Here is a 14973-nt window from a genome sequence, read left to right as displayed (position 1 = left end):
AGGTAAGCGTGATCTTGGAATGGTGCTTTATATCAGAAGCTTCAAGACATTCAACAATTCGCTCTTGTGCTTCACGATCAGGTCGATACCGCGGTCATAAACGGTTGATTCTTCAAGAACCGAATCTGCCTTTTACCCCTGGTCTGTAGTCTTCAGTCAGCATTTTACCCTCAGTTTGCACTTTACCTCCGGTCTGCAGTCTGCGTTTTAAAAAGTAAAAAGTTGACCATATAAAAAACTCAAGTTGGCCATATAAATGCTAAAAAGTTAACTGTATAAAAAGTCGACTTGACCATATAAAAAGTACAAAGTTGACCATATAAAAAGTAAACTGGGTTACAGAAATACGAAGGGAATATTGACTGGTTTGGCGCCCTATAACGTAGACTTAGGGTCCCTGAAAAGGTACCCCGTTCGAAAGCTCTTTGCAACCCACTGGGATTTTGCCGGAATCCTCCTGGCATCACCGTGGAATTCTCATAAGAATCTTACCAGGATACTGACAGAAACCTAGCGTTTCTGAAAAGGTACGCCCTTACGAAAGTTCTTAGCAGCCCGCTAGGATTCTACTGGAATCCCCCCCGGCATCCAAGTCAAGTCATAAAATGTTAGACATGGTTTGATGCTACTCTGGTTTACAGATTTAATGAATGTAACCGAAGAAGTTACAATTCATAGACCCAACGTTTCGACACTCCTGTCTAGTGCCTTCATCAGGGGTGATCTATACGCTGCAACAAGAGGTCCTTTTAGACGATCACTAATTAGCTGCCTTTTTTTCTGACGAGGTGTAAATAGGCGTCAGGAAGCAAGCCGCCATCGTCACGATTTAAAGGAGCGTGGAAAATTAGCGTTCCTGAAAAGGTAACCCGTAACACTGAGATAATCCTGTCATGCTAAGTTGGGTGGCGCTCTTTGGACCCCGCTGGGATCCCACCGGAATCCCCCCGGCAACACTCCGGGATTCTCTTGTCTAACAATCAAGAGCTTCTTTGGTGGGCGATCAGCTCCTTTATTCTCCTGACCTCAATTTTTTGATTCAGGAGTGATGTGGTAAGGAGAAATTAGATGCTAGTCACTCTTAGGGGTTAAAGGATTAGTGGCACATCGGCGCACGCCAGGGAATGTGAGGCTTTGAACAGTACAAGCAAGCGAGAGGTCTGCAAGGGCCTTGAGGGGTCTGGCACTAGTAATGAGGAAATTGTTAGTGCTAGATCCCCAGTAAACCTCTCCCCAACTCGTCCTAAATCGGCGGGCATGTAAAACACTAATAACGGGGGCCCGCTGGAACGCTATTAATACTTCCACAAAGAAACGAATACATGGAGACATTCATTGGCGTCGAAAATTATTTTTAATGGTCCCTGATACGTAAACTACAAAAACTACATGGGATCACTTGTTTTCAGTGGTTGACGCTTGGAATACTCAGTGGAATCCTTTACCAGTCACATCTGTATTTGATCTGTGAAACGATACGATTAATTGCAAGTTAATTTCTTGTATATGTCCTCCAGGTTTGTTCATGCTTTAGTCTGTTTAGCCTTTTGCTTAAGTTCAAGGTTGTTGTGCAATTGTAAGTCTCGCCTTGTGTAAGTTTTTTGAAGACCAATTGATCATAATGAAATTTTGCTCACAATGAGTGAGTTACAACCTTGGTTACCACGGTTGGGAATTTTGCCTGTCGTGAATTTCGTCCCACCCCCTGCAAAGCGTAAATTTGACAAAACAGCTTCAGGTACCAAGAGTTCGTATTTTAGTAAAATCCATTATTGAAAGGAGAATAGAAGAACCCACGCCAGTTAAGTAGGTTTGAAGTCTAAATAGGATGTTTGTATCAGTGTTCGATACAATTCACCCAACATTGTAGTTTCTTTAATTCAAATGGTGATCTCTGGCAATTTTCATGGTGTAAAATGGAGGGGGGGGGGAATGTGATGTTGTCGTCGTTCAAAACTGTCCAGTCTAGCATTTAAGGGCATGGTTGTGTGTTTTTGATCAATCATTCACTTTCCATGAAAAGATACGCCCCTGGTAATTTTTAGATCAAAGTTTTGTTTGGTGAGGACTGATAATATCTAAAATAACACAGTGAACCATAATCACCTCCAAATACTTCCTTGTCCCAACGCAAGGATCGCCAAACTGGCCGTTTGTTGCCTGCAAAAAGCAGCTTTGCTTTCCCTGGCACTTGCTCTTCACTATATCAATCGACCCCGCGGCTCCACAGTTTGTGGTTTTAACTGGTCCCGGACAGAGAGGCGGACCAGTAAAACGACCGTAGTTCGCCGACCTGATATCAATTTTCTTCGGAGCAGGGCAAGAAATCTGCTGTGACCTTCCTTCGCAGATGTGCACGAGTACAGTTTTTTCCACACATTCGTACTTCACCTATGTATTGAAATAGGGACATATTATTTTTACAAATTTTACCGAAACAGAACAAGTTTGATTTTGGTAAAAGATCTAAACCATAATCACCTCCAAATACTTCCTTGTCCCAACGCAAGGATCGCCAAACTGGCCGTTTGTTGCCTGCAAAAAGCAGCTTTGCTTTCCCTGGCACTTGTTCCTCACTATATCAATCGACCCTGCGGCTCTACAGTTTGTGGTTTTAACTGGTCCCGGACAGAGATGCCGACCAGTTAAACGACCGTAGTTCGCCGACATGATATCAATTTCCTTCGGAGTAAGGCACGAAATCAGCTGTGACCTTCCTTCGCAGATGTGTACACGAGTACAGTTTTTTCCACACATTCGTACTTCACCTATGTATTAAAATAGGAACATGTTATTTTTACAAATTTTACCGAAACAGAACAAGGTTGGATTTTGGTAAAGGATCTGACCCATAATCACCTCCAAATACTTCCTTGTCCCAACGCAAGGATCGCCAAACTGGCTGTTTGTTGCCTGCAAAAAGCAGCTTTGCTTTCCCTGGCACTTGTTCCTCACTATATCAATCGACCCTGCAGCTCTACAGTTTGTGGTTTTAACTGGTCCCGGACAAAGATGCCGACCAGTTAAACGACCGTAGTTCGCCGACATGATATCGATTTCCTTCGGAGTGGGGCACGAAATCAGCTGTGACCTTCCTTCGCAGATGCGCACGAGTACAGTTTTTTCCACACATTCGTACTTCACCTATGTAACGAAATAAAACATGTTATTTTTACAAATTTTACCGAACAACGAGTTTGATTTTGGTGAAAGATCTAAACCATAATCACCTCCAAATACTTCCTTGTCCCAACGCAAGGATCGCCAAACTGGCCATTTGTTGCCTGCAAAAAGCAGCTTTGCTTACCCTGGCACTTGTTCCTCACTATATCAATCGACCCTGCGGCTCCACAGTTTGTGGTTTTAACTGCTCCCGGACAAAGATGCCGACCAGTTAAACGACCGTAGTTCGCCGACATGATATCGATTTCCTTCGGAGCAAGGCACGAAATCTGCTGTGACCTTCCTTCGCAGATGTGCACGAGAACAGTTTTTTCCACACATTCGTACTTCACCTATGTATTGAAATAGGAACATGTTATTTTTACAAATTTTACCGAAACAGAACAAGTTTGATTTTGGTAAAGGATCTGACCCATAATCACCTCCAAATACTTCCTTGTCCCAACGCAAGGATCGCCAAACTGGCCATTTGTTGCCTGCAGAAAGCAGCTTTGCTTTCCCAGGCACTTGTTCCTCACTATATCAATCGACCCCGCGGCTCCACAGTTTGTGGTTTTAACTGGTCCCGGACAAAGATGCCGACCAGTTAAACGACCGTAGTTCGCCGACATGATATCGACTTTCTTCGAAGCGGGGCACGAAATCAGCTGTGACCTTCCTTCGCAGATGTGCACGAGTACAGTTTTTTCCACACATTCGTACTTCACCTATGTATTGAAATAGGAACATGTTATTTTTACAAATTTTACGGAAACAACAAGTTTGATTTAGGTAAAGGATCTGACCCATAATCACCTCCAAATACTTCCTTGTCCCAACGCAAGGATCGCCAAACTGCCTGTTTGTTGCCTGCAGAAAGCAGCTTTGCTTTCCCTGGCACTTGTTCCTCACTATATCAATCGACCCCCCGGCTCCACAGTTTGTGGTTTTAACTGGTCCCGGACAGAGATGCCGACCAGTTAAACGACCGTAGTTCGCCGACATGATATCGATTTTCTTCGAAGCGGGGCACGAAATTTGTTGAAACATTCTTTCGCAGATTCGCGCTAGAACAGTTTTTTCCACACATTCGTACTTCAACTATGTATTGAAATAGGAACATGTTATTTTTACAAATTTTACCGAAACAGAACAAGTTTGATTTAGGTAAAGGATCTGACCCATAATCACCTCCAAATACTTCTTTGTCCCAACACAAGGATCGCCAAACTGGCCGTTTGTTGCCTGCAGAAAGCAGCTTTGCTTTCCCTGGCACTTGTTCCTCACTATATCAATCGACCCTGCGGCTCTACAGTTTGTGGTTTTAACTGGTCCCGGACAGAGATGCCGACCAGTTAAACGACCGTAGTTCGCCGACATGATATCGACTTTCTTCGAAGCGGGGCACGAAATCTGCTGTGACCTTCCTTCGCAGATGCGAACGAGAACAGTTTTTTCCACACATTCGTACTTTACCTATGTATTGAAATAGGGCCATGTTACTTTTACAAATTTTACCGAAACAGAACGAGTTTGATTTCAGTAAAAGATCTGGATAAAGATCAATGTCCTTAAACGATTATTCGGAAACTGCTCGTGGTTGAGTTGCGATTGGCTGGTTGGTAACCAATCAATGATCACGCTAATTAGGTCACTTGGATCAAAGTTACCATGAAGTGAACAATTTTACAGTTGCCAAACGGAAATAACATTAATCTCTAGAAGCAAGTATTGAAGTGATCCATATCGTTTGAATTTCACATGTGAAAATTATATTGGCTATTATTTGCAACATAAGAACAGGAGCGAATATTTATAATCTAAGTCTTAGTTGTCCTTCTTCAAGGTGAACTCACTGTTAGATATTTGAAGGTTCCAACACAGGGGTCTCCAAACGCTTCGTTCTTCGCGTACAAAGTACACCTCGTCTGTCCTTGACATTCGTTTCTAGCGACGCTCATGGAGCTATCAGCATGACAGTTTGTGCTTCCCCCTCGACCACAGACACCTTGTTAGGGACCGGTCATTATTTATCGCCTGGGGGGGGGGGGGGTCGGAGTATTTAGGGGGGGATCACATGGTTTTTTGAAGACCTTTAGGGGGGATCAGCCGTAATTGACAAGCATAATGGGGGGGATCAGACCAAAAAAAAAGGAATTTTAGGTCGCGCCGGGACCCCGGGTGATTGCATGGATATCTATCAGACGGAATCGACGGGCAGGACACCAGATGATTACCTTCCAAGAAAATGTATTAAAGATCTGTACGAGGAACATTCTGACAGTATCAGAAACGATCAGGATACCATGAAGAGCTTCTGCTCAAAATATAATGTGGAAGAGAAGCACGTCATTGCATATGTTAATCATTTGAAGGATATTGAGATCCGAAAGGACATCAGAACAAGAGCAGCTCAGGAGCGAAGAAGGCAAGAGGCCGAACGAACGTACAAGGACTTTCAATGGGATAACCTCATCGAGGGTGGCAAAGTTGAAAAGTTGCGGGTAAGAGAACTAGACCTGTATCTCAACAAGCATGGTTTGACGACTGTGGGTCGGAAACTTGACAAAGTGAAGGCCATTCGATGTCACTATTACCGACAGAATAAAGAGACTGTGATAACAGAAGAACTGTCGAGTGATGAAGATGACGTGGAATCCGAGGATGAAGAATCCGAAAGTGGAGAGGCAGAGAGCGACGATGACTATGTTTTCGTGGATTTGGATGAACAGCCTGAGATTGGCACTTCCTCGACAATTCAGTTCGTATCTGACGAGCAAATATTTACCGTTGTGGTTCAAGGTCCATGAGACGTAAGTACCACTATTAAAATATCACTTGCATATTCAAAAAGTTATTTGGCGGTGGCTGGGAGAAAAGGGGGGGGGGGATCATGAAACTTTCCACTACCGATAAGGGGGGATCTCTAAAAAACTAGATACTCTACGGGGGGATCAGGTAAATGCTCCGATGTGACAACAAAAATACTCCGACCCCCCCCCAGGCGATAAATAATGACCGGTCCCTTAGGTGCGGCCATAGGATGCGCTCAATATATTGATGTCTAACCCTCCGCAGTCAATTGTCACGTGCTTATGTTCGCAAACTGTCTTTTCCGCTGTGACAAAAAGAGAGAGCATCACCTAGGGACTTGGTTAATGTGTTCAAGATTGATCTTTTTTCATCTTTGTTTAAATTAGGAGAAAAACTACATTTTCTGATTGATAACTTACGGCCACGACATACAACGATAATTCTCGTGCATTGTAAGTGAAATTTTGAATTCCTAGCAGGGAAACTGAGATAAAGACTAAACATGTCAAAATTTACTGCGAATGTGTCCGTTAAAAGTTTCTTATCTTAAGTTGAGCCCGTCCACGTTCCTTATTACCTGTTCTGTGATATTATCTTGGCATTATATCTCTGCTATTTTTTTCTTGGAATTCTGAGAATTTCTAAGCCTCTCCTTAGTGTCCATAACTTCTTTCTAAAGAGATCTGGAGTGTGTATTTCGTGAGTTCGAAGACTGGCCGAGATCAGGATACTTCAGTTTACTTAATCACCAGACTTAGACTTCTTAGAGCAAATATATACAATTATTGAGAGTTCAGTGAAATTTATGAGATAATAATTTTTGATTTCTTAGAAATAATAATATTGTCTTCGTAATCAACAGTTAAATTGCCTTCAATTGTGGAAGGCTATTTTTTTAGACACATTTTAAACCTTTTTTGTTTCCGCTTGTAATACCTCTTGTTGTATCTTATATATTGAAAGTTCGAGACTTTCTAATAAGGTCGTTTAAATTTTATTGCGTAGTTTTCCAGTCGGATAAGTTTAGATCAAGTTTTTCTGAGCCGAAGTTCGTTTAGCTCGAGGTGAAATGTTTAATTAGTGAAGAATTCTCTTCTCACCTTATTGCTTTGTTTTCAAACAGTCTCTCTAGGTCCCTGAAATTTCTGATCTGTTGTCAAATGCGTTAAGGACACTGTGGTGAGAGAAACTGTGTATGCATCTTTATAAGACTACCAAAGGGTTTTGTTTGAACATTTTCTAAATATGAGGAATCCCATCTAAACTTACGTGTTATCTTAAATTTTCCGCGTAAGTAAATAATTCACCCCTAAATGTTTCGTATAAAGACTGTCACCTTTGTAAAGTGACGTACACATATCACGCACTAATACGATAAGATTTTTTGTTTTAGTGGTTTAATGTATTAATTCTCGAAAGGGCCTTTTTTTTTAGGAAAGAAAAACTGATGTGAGTCACTACACAAAAACTAACTTGGAAATTTGGAAATACTCACATGTGGCTGTTATGTAATTGCTTTATCTAAAAATACCTGTGGAATATTATTGTTTGTTTTTTTTACTTTCCATTATGACTACTTAAAGGCCCATTTTCACCCTTGATGCAACGCGCGCCGCGAACCAATTTCCTGTGACTCGAAATTCCAAGATTAACGTGACTGAAAACCCGGTTCTAAAATTGTCTTTCTCAAGAGCCATCCTGTACATGTAGTCAATTTTTTTTACGGTAAATACATTAAATGTTCGTAATTTTACAGTTTCCTTACAGTATTTTGAATTTTTATTCAGTAGAGTCCGAAGAGAATTTTTTTTTTAAGTGACACGCTTGGATCTCTACATACTCTGTTAACAGGATCGGCGAAACGGACAACGTTCGAGTTTTTTCACTATCTAGAGGCGCTTGAGGATTCGTAATAAAGATAAAATATTTTCCAATAGAAATTGGTATTTTTTAAAGAAAATATGGAAAATTATCAGACTGCCGGACGTTTAGTTATTCGAAGACCGTGTCCGGTAGTGTCCGAAGAAAATTTTCTAAGACGCTTGGATCTCTCCGTACTCTGTGTACAAGGTCGGTGAAACGGACAACGTTTAAATTTTTTCACTTTCTAGAAGCCCTTGAGGATTCTAAATAAAGATAGAATATTTCCCACGGAAAATTGGTATATTTCAAAGAGAAATATTGAGTTATTTAAGGATCGTGTCCGGCCGTGTCATTAAAAAGTTTTTAAGTGTCAAGCGCTTGGATGGCTTCGTACTCTGTATACTGGGTTGGCGAAAAGCATCAAGTTCGAAACTTTTGGCTGCCTGGAAGCGCTTTAGGATTGTAAATAAAGGTAGAACATTTTTGGATAGACATTTTTTGGATTTCGAAGAGAAATATGGAAATATATCGGAATGCCGGACGTTTAGTTGTTTTAAGACCGTGTCTGGCTGCCGGACGTTTAGTCACTTCATTGCAGGAACATCAGCGACACTGACAGTTTGCGTTACAATTTGTATTTGCTGCTTTGCATGGACAACAACCTCGACCACCCTTTCGAGCGCAAGCTCCTCTCCACGGGCAGGAAACTTCAACTGAACCTTGGTCCTATGGTCTTAAGGATGGCCCAAGGATGGCAAACTTCAATAAAAAAAAATTGATGTTGGAATGAAAACGTGGTGGATCAACATTTTCACCTTCCTCGAAATGCTCACAAGGATTTTTGTGTTCCTCTTCGGCAGCAACTGACCCATTGGTGATTATTACCTTGGAATCTACCAAATCAATGGATTCATCTGATTCCATACCGGATTATAACGTGTAGTATTGTATGAAACAGAATTATTTTGACAAGCTCACCAAACTAATCGGAGAAAACGCAGAAGCTATTTGAGACAACGTGGCAAGGTAAAATAACTGACCAATCAGAGGCGCTATTTAAACAAAAGCGGTGGTTCAAAACGGAAGTAAACGACTGCGTTGCATCAAAGTTGAAAATGGGCCTTTAAGGCACATTTACGCGTAAGAACTGAGCTCAAAGTCCACCATTACAGGAGGTTTAGCGCAAATCAAGTGATAACAAGAAACTGAACCTCTTGGATTGCAGTAGTTAAACCCTCAATTGCGACATTTGCCTTTCAGATCTTTCCAGCAATGCGTTATACAAACTATATTACGTCTCATGATGATTTGTCTCCAATTTTCTCAATTTAAAAAAACAAAGTCAGTAATGAGGAAATCGCACGAAAATCTGCAAACCCTCCAAAATCGGCATGTAAGAGCGACTTACAACTGATGACATCAACAACCAAGCGGACAAAACTAATCCAGACAATAAGCTACTCTGAAACCCAACAAAGCAGCGAAATAAACTTACAATACAATACAATATTTATTTTGCCATATACGACATTTACAGATGGAAAAAAAAATGAAGAAAATTGATGACAGAAAATAAATGGCGAGAAAACCTGAAAGAAACCACGAGGCTTATAACAAGTCAGGCTTTCTCACTTAAAATAACTAATCTTATATTAGAATTACAATATGGACTTATCAAACTTACGTTTAACATCTGCCTCTGTAGATTTTCGTGACATGTCACGCAGTCTAAGGTCAGTCAAAAACAGGCTAATTTTCGAACATTTTCCTCTTTTTCGTGTATTTCATTTGAATTGCTATCTTTCTTACCTTCAGTTTCTAAAACTAACGTACATAAGCTTTCTATACCACTGCATTTGAAGGCAATCATTAAAATATTTCGTTCGGGTTTTTGAGACTTATGGTTAGCGATTCAGACATGTCGAAGAGGGGTTCACGCCACATGCAAGCAGTGGCCATGGAGTCTGGGGCTATAACTCTAAAGCGCATGCCTATAACTGGTCATTACCGCGAAATACGAAAAAAACAATAAATTTGGCGCAATTTGATGTATAATACATGAGGTTTGGATATTGTTTGGGTTCGGGAAATGGGACTCGAAGTTTACGCGCTGGTGATTTTTTCTTCGCTGGCTCTTCTCGCGGTGGCGGTAGATGCACAAAACGATTTCGGCGAAGAAACAAATGGTCCAAAAGGGGAAAAACTGCCTTGGTTTACTTACGAAATAAACAAGTAAGTAAAAATTGCGCTTATCGAAGTGTATTCCGACCTGTTTCTTTTTTCTTTTTAATTTTTTTTCAATTTTTTTTCACCGAACTGATTTTTTTTTAATCAGCTATCTCATATATTCCCTGTCGAAGAAGTCTGATCAAGAGCCGAACGACGAAAGTGCTGATTCTGTGATTGTGGGAATCGTGGAAAAAATTTTGAGGGAATCTGAGATTCGCGGAGTTGTTATAAATTCCAGAATTCTCAACGTCTTCAGGAAAAAGATTTCTCTCCTCCACTCAGCGTTCAAGAAAGCGTCAAAAAGTGGGGGGAAAAGTATAAAGAAGCTTATTGATGCGTGGAAGGCAAAAAACTACTCCTTCAAAATTTTCTATCATGAGCTCGAAAACAACTCATTGATTGAGGAAAACCAACAGCTTCGTGGGCAGAAAAGGAAAGCTGAACTGGATTTAGCCGCAGAGCAGGCAAAGCGATTAAAAATTGAGCAGGAGCTTGAAGATGTTATCAGGGATTCGGAAAACAGAAAAGAACAATACAAACAAAAATTCAAAAGATTAGCGAAAAAAGCAGCAAGAATGCAAAAAAAGGGACAAAGAGGTCCAAACAAAAGCAAACGTTTCACTGATTATACCAAACAACATCAGGCAAGATTAAGGCGAGGATTTAAAGAAGACTGCCACTCAGCACTGTCATTTTTAGGCCTCTATAATTTTATTGCCACCAAGGTTGAGGTATTTAATAATGACACTCAACAATATGAAACTATTTCATTGGTAGAAGAGGGAGAGTTACAATTGGAAACAGAGCCAAGAGAACTGACTGACAATGATATTGATGACATCAATATGTGGGTTTACTTGAAGGACAAATTCAATATATCTAATGAAGCTTGGCATGAGTTGGCCATGAAGTGTAAAGACATGCCCACAAAATATAAAATATGCAAACACCTAGACAAGCTCAATGCCAATTGGAATCTGAGAAGTACACCAGGGGAGGCAGAGGGAGTACAGATTTCTTTCAGGGAGAGTCTTGAGGAACAGATAAAAAGGCTGCAGAAAAATGGAGTATTGGACAAGGTTACTACTATTAAAGTAAAGCTCAGTGGTGATGGCACCAACATTGGGAAAAGGCTTAAACTTGAAAATGTGACATACACAATTTTGAATGAAAAGGATGCAGCAATGAATGAAAAAGGGAACTATGTTCTAGCAATAATTAAGACAACAGAAAACTATGACAATCTTAAAGAAAGCCTTGCTGATCTAAATAATGAAATGTCAAATTTAAAAGAAATAACTGTAAATAGTCATAAGTATAGCATTGAGTATTTTTTGGGAGGAGACTGGAAGTTTCTAGCCTGTGTTTGTGGTTTAGGGGCTGCTAATCAAAATTTCTCTTGTATTTGGTGTAAGTGCCCAAGAAATGAAAGGTTTGACATCAGTAAAAAGTGGTCTATAACTGACAAATCTCTTGGGGCAAGAGATTTACAAGAAATAGGTAAGTATGCAAAATATAAGCAATATAATTGTAAAACTAATCCATTATTTGATTTTATTCCAATAGACCATGTAATAATTGATACTCTACATTTATTTTTGAGAATATCTGATAATTTAATTGAACTTCTGATCAGGGAACTTCGCAGGAAAGATGCCATTGACAAGGTATCTACTTTTTCAAATGGGTTTTGTCGAAATAAGTATAGACATATGGCTGGGTATGAGAAATTTGTAAAAGAACTTGGAATTAATTTTGAATGGAAAATTAATAGGGACAGCAAGAAGTTGGAGTACAGAGACCTTACTGGACCTGAAAAACTCTTGCTTTTCCAACATATCAATTTTCACTTACTATTACCAGAGTTTCATAATGTGGACAAGCTGCAAGCCCTTTGGGATAATTTCATAGATATTATGGGTGATCTTAAACTTAATTACACTACAGATGATGCTATCTCTAGCCTCAAAGACAAAATCAAAAAATGGTTTCAAAAATTCTTAGACCTTTACCAAGCAAAAGATGTAACACCATATATGCATTCTTTGTATGCTCATGTACCTGAATTTTTAAAGCTCTACCAAAATTTATCTTATTACACTCAGCAAGGTATGGAGAAGTACAATGACACTGTATCAAAGGACTACTTTAGATCATCTAATCATAGAGGGGTTTCTGCTCTAAAGAAACTTTTCTTGAAAAAACACAGAATACAGCTTTTGGAAGCTGCTGGTTTGGAAAGGGTGAAGGAAAGTTACAACTGTGGAAACTGTTCAACTTCTGGCCATACCATCAAAACATGTACTGCAAAATGCAGCAAATGCGATGCTCCCACTTTCTGTGCACATCTTGTTAAAATAGATGGTAAATGGAGGCCAAGATGTGATTTAATCAATCAGTGATCATATAATATATCAATGTATTAAAGGAGTGTATTACCAAAAACTGTTAGTAGAAGTTGTGTATAATAATTTGCTATGCCTGTGAAATGTTTCTTGTATACAGCATTCAAGGAGTTTTTCAAAAATGTTACTGCATTGATTACAACAGAATCACAGACTGAAATATATGAGTCATTTATAACCACATGTTTACATTTTATGAAGGTAATTCACATGCAAGTAAAATAATTCTTTGACATCAACTATCAAAATCAATAAACATGTGCTAGATCAAATATATTAATGATGGACCATACTTTTGTATCCACATCTGTTGCCATCTCCACGGACAAATGTAAAAACGAGTTGATGCCCGTCTTCGATTTCAGATATCACGTATTTATCGCCAATTAATTTAAATTCCACTATGGGGTTTCTTTTTGTCAACCAAAATCTCACAGTTCCTGGTTCAACATAAGCAAAATCGCCGTTTTCATTCATGATCCGCTCATTCCACTTTGTGCCGATATAACAATCCAAAGTTTCATTTGAAAGAATTTCATATATTAGTTTATTCCTCTGATATTTTTTGGATGAAATCCTTCCAAGACTTTTATAGAAAACGTCGTCATCGACTTGAATTTCAATACGAACTTCTGGATCCTCTCTGCGCCCGGAGTACAAATTTCGCTTGATCTCCCTATAAACGCGTTCATAAAAAGTTTGCAGGCGATCGCTGAAGGAATCATCGGTTGGTTTTGACATCGGTTCCAATCGCATTACGGGCAAATTATGTTCATCGCATGGCCTCCATTCGTCAAATTTCTCGCTGTACCCTTTGAAATGAATTTTGACCATGTTTCTCGCTTTGTCGACCTGTATTATCTCTACAGGATAAATATTCTTATCCGTAGTTTTTATTTTCTTGCATTGCTTGGTCTTAGCTTCTGCGAATTCGTCAATAAATCTCTTCGGAGTCTTACGCTCCCGCTTCACTCTGTTAGCCGCCATTTTTAACATTGGCGCTCTTTGCATATTTAATTGCCCTGCGCATGTTAGGTGAGTAATACGGAGGCTTGGGACCAATTTAAGCAAATGTTCAGTTTTCTATAGGATAAGTTTGATATGGGTAATTAACTTTGACCGCGCACACGTACACACACACACACGCACATACATATTAAGTAAGTTAGTTGAGAATTCCTGCCTTACAGAAGTTAATACCTAGAGAGAAGAAATTCCTTAAGCTTTCTTTTAAAAGAAGCGGAGGAGGGAGAACTAGTTATGTCAGAATTTAGCGAATTATAAAAGTTTGGACCTTGAAAGTAAATTGAAAACTTCCTGGTGTTCGTTCTGCACAGTGGCAAACGGAAGGACTGAGCATTCCTAGTATTATAATTGTGGATTTGACTATTCAGTAAAAAAAAGTTATTGAATTTGGAAGGGAGTGTAGAGTTCTCGAATGAAAACATAAAAGTACCTAATTGAAACGAATGGATATCATGAAATTTTAAGAGTTTAAGTTCCTTAAAAATAGGGCCAGTATGGGCAATGTATGTAGAATTGCTTACTATTCTTAACGCACGTTTCTGTAAGGTTACAATTCTTTGAAGGTTTGACTTATAGGTACCAGCCCAAGCTAAATTGCAATAATACAAAAGAAAAACCTTTCTCGTAAATCGGCTCCCCTCTTTCGTGTTAATAGAAAATAAACTCAAATGAAGTCACCACCAAAAATATGAACAAGTTTGTTAGTCATAAAAAAAAGTTGATAAAGTTTCAAAAAGTTAACCGTACATATTTTTCTTTAGTTTTAACTGAAATAAGCTACCGTTCTCCATAAAATGGCAACGACGTTGTATGGCCGTCAGCGCTAATAAAGTAATCTGCAATAAATTTGCTTACCAAAACTAGTAACAGGATATTGTAACTCGTCGTAGATAACCTGTAGATCTCTGCAAATTCCGGTATCCTGATCACGATAACAACAGAGTATACCAGTCACCTTGTATTATATGAATAATTTTAAAATGTTGAGAAAGGGTGAACGCAAACACTTATCCGGTCATAAAGCGAAAAGCTCGGCACAAAGACTGAAGACGTCTGTAATGCTCAGATTGCATCTCAAACCTAAGGAATGCAAATTAACTGTGTACGTGCTACTTGTCAAGGATCTCTTAATCAGAGATGCCCTGTGGGTTTTTTTGACTAATGTTTGAAAGCTCTTGAGTGTTTTCCCTACTTTCGTTTTCAAATTGCTTGTCATGCAACATCTAATCCCATTGTTAGTTTGCACGGATGATTTTGAACCGGCGATACGGTTCAAAAGTTCAAACCATAGGAGTTGGATGCCAGAGGGTGTGGTTGATTAATGCGTGATCCGTGAATTTTAGTAACAATTAACTGAGCTATATCGACAAGCGCCGCGGTGAAACATTTCGCCGCTCATTATAAGGCCCGTTTTCACCTTCATTACAACTTCACGTCAATTTAAGTGTGTCATTAAGAAATGAGTGTTACCGCT

At 39.5% G+C, this 14973-nt stretch overlaps 3 protein-coding genes across 4 annotated transcripts; 1 reads left to right on the top strand and 2 right to left on the bottom strand.

Annotated features, from left to right (window-relative positions):
• Positions 1-1335: 1335 nt before the first annotated feature.
• Positions 1336-5170, bottom strand: LOC149037040 (rhamnose-binding lectin-like). Of its 2 annotated transcripts, none has more exons than XM_089187042.1 (8): positions 5019-5170; positions 3979-4638; positions 3606-3890; positions 3231-3515; positions 2860-3144; positions 2482-2768; positions 2107-2391; positions 1336-1465 (listed from the first exon to the last, which is right to left on the bottom strand). In XM_089187042.1, exons 2-6 carry the CDS (start codon positions 4210-4212, stop codon positions 2703-2705), a joined length of 1155 nt encoding a protein of 384 aa, XP_089043168.1. In that variant the 5' UTR covers positions 4213-4638; positions 5019-5170; the 3' UTR covers positions 1336-1465; positions 2107-2391; positions 2482-2702. The 2 variants fall into 2 exon arrangements, with proteins under 2 accessions (XP_089043168.1, XP_089043167.1); XM_089187041.1 differs by having other exon boundaries at positions 4354-4638.
• Positions 2047-2670, bottom strand: LOC149037041 (D-galactoside-specific lectin-like). The gene is made up of 2 exons (XM_089188383.1): positions 2482-2670; positions 2047-2391 (listed from the first exon to the last, which is right to left on the bottom strand). Exons 1-2 carry the CDS (start codon positions 2668-2670, stop codon positions 2047-2049), a joined length of 534 nt encoding a protein of 177 aa, XP_089044509.1.
• Positions 5171-9517: 4347 nt separating the features above from the next.
• LOC113684716 (uncharacterized) lies at positions 9518-13464 on the top strand. Its single transcript, XM_089187040.1, has 2 exons — positions 9518-10071; positions 10175-13464. Exons 1-2 carry the CDS (start codon positions 9929-9931, stop codon positions 12468-12470), a joined length of 2439 nt encoding a protein of 812 aa, XP_089043166.1. The 5' UTR covers positions 9518-9928; the 3' UTR covers positions 12471-13464.
• The last annotated feature ends 1509 nt before the right edge of the window (positions 13465-14973 follow it).

The sequence above is a fragment of the Pocillopora damicornis genome, chromosome 11 (assembly GCF_964200805.1).
Source record: "Pocillopora damicornis chromosome 11, jaPocDami1.2, whole genome shotgun sequence".
Lineage (NCBI taxonomy): Eukaryota > Metazoa > Cnidaria > Anthozoa > Scleractinia > Pocilloporidae > Pocillopora > Pocillopora damicornis.
The sequence above is the reverse complement of the archived record's forward strand: the minus strand, read 5'-3'. Positions and strand labels throughout refer to the sequence as shown.

Coding starts and splice junctions, on each gene's coding strand:
- LOC149037040 (XM_089187041.1), bottom strand. CDS start 5,123: ATGAGCGTCGCTAGAAACGAATGTCAAGGACAGACGAGGTGTACTTTG. Junction 3,516..3,605: donor GGACAAGGAAGTATTTGGAG/GTGATTATGGGT, acceptor TTCAATACATAG/GTGAAGTACGAATGTGTGGA. Junction 2,769..2,859: donor GGACAAGGAAGTATTTGGAG/GTGATTATGGGT, acceptor TTTAATACATAG/GTGAAGTACGAATGTGTGGA.
- LOC149037041 (XM_089188383.1), bottom strand. CDS start 2,670: ATGTCGGCGAACTACGGTCGTTTAACTGGTCGGCATCTCTGTCCGGGA. Junction 2,392..2,481: donor GGACAAGGAAGTATTTGGAG/GTGATTATGGTT, acceptor TTCAATACATAG/GTGAAGTACGAATGTGTGGA.
- LOC113684716 (XM_089187040.1), top strand. CDS start 9,929: ATGGGACTCGAAGTTTACGCGCTGGTGATTTTTTCTTCGCTGGCTCTT. Junction 10,072..10,174: donor TTTACTTACGAAATAAACAA/GTAAGTAAAAAT, acceptor TTTTTTAATCAG/CTATCTCATATATTCCCTGT.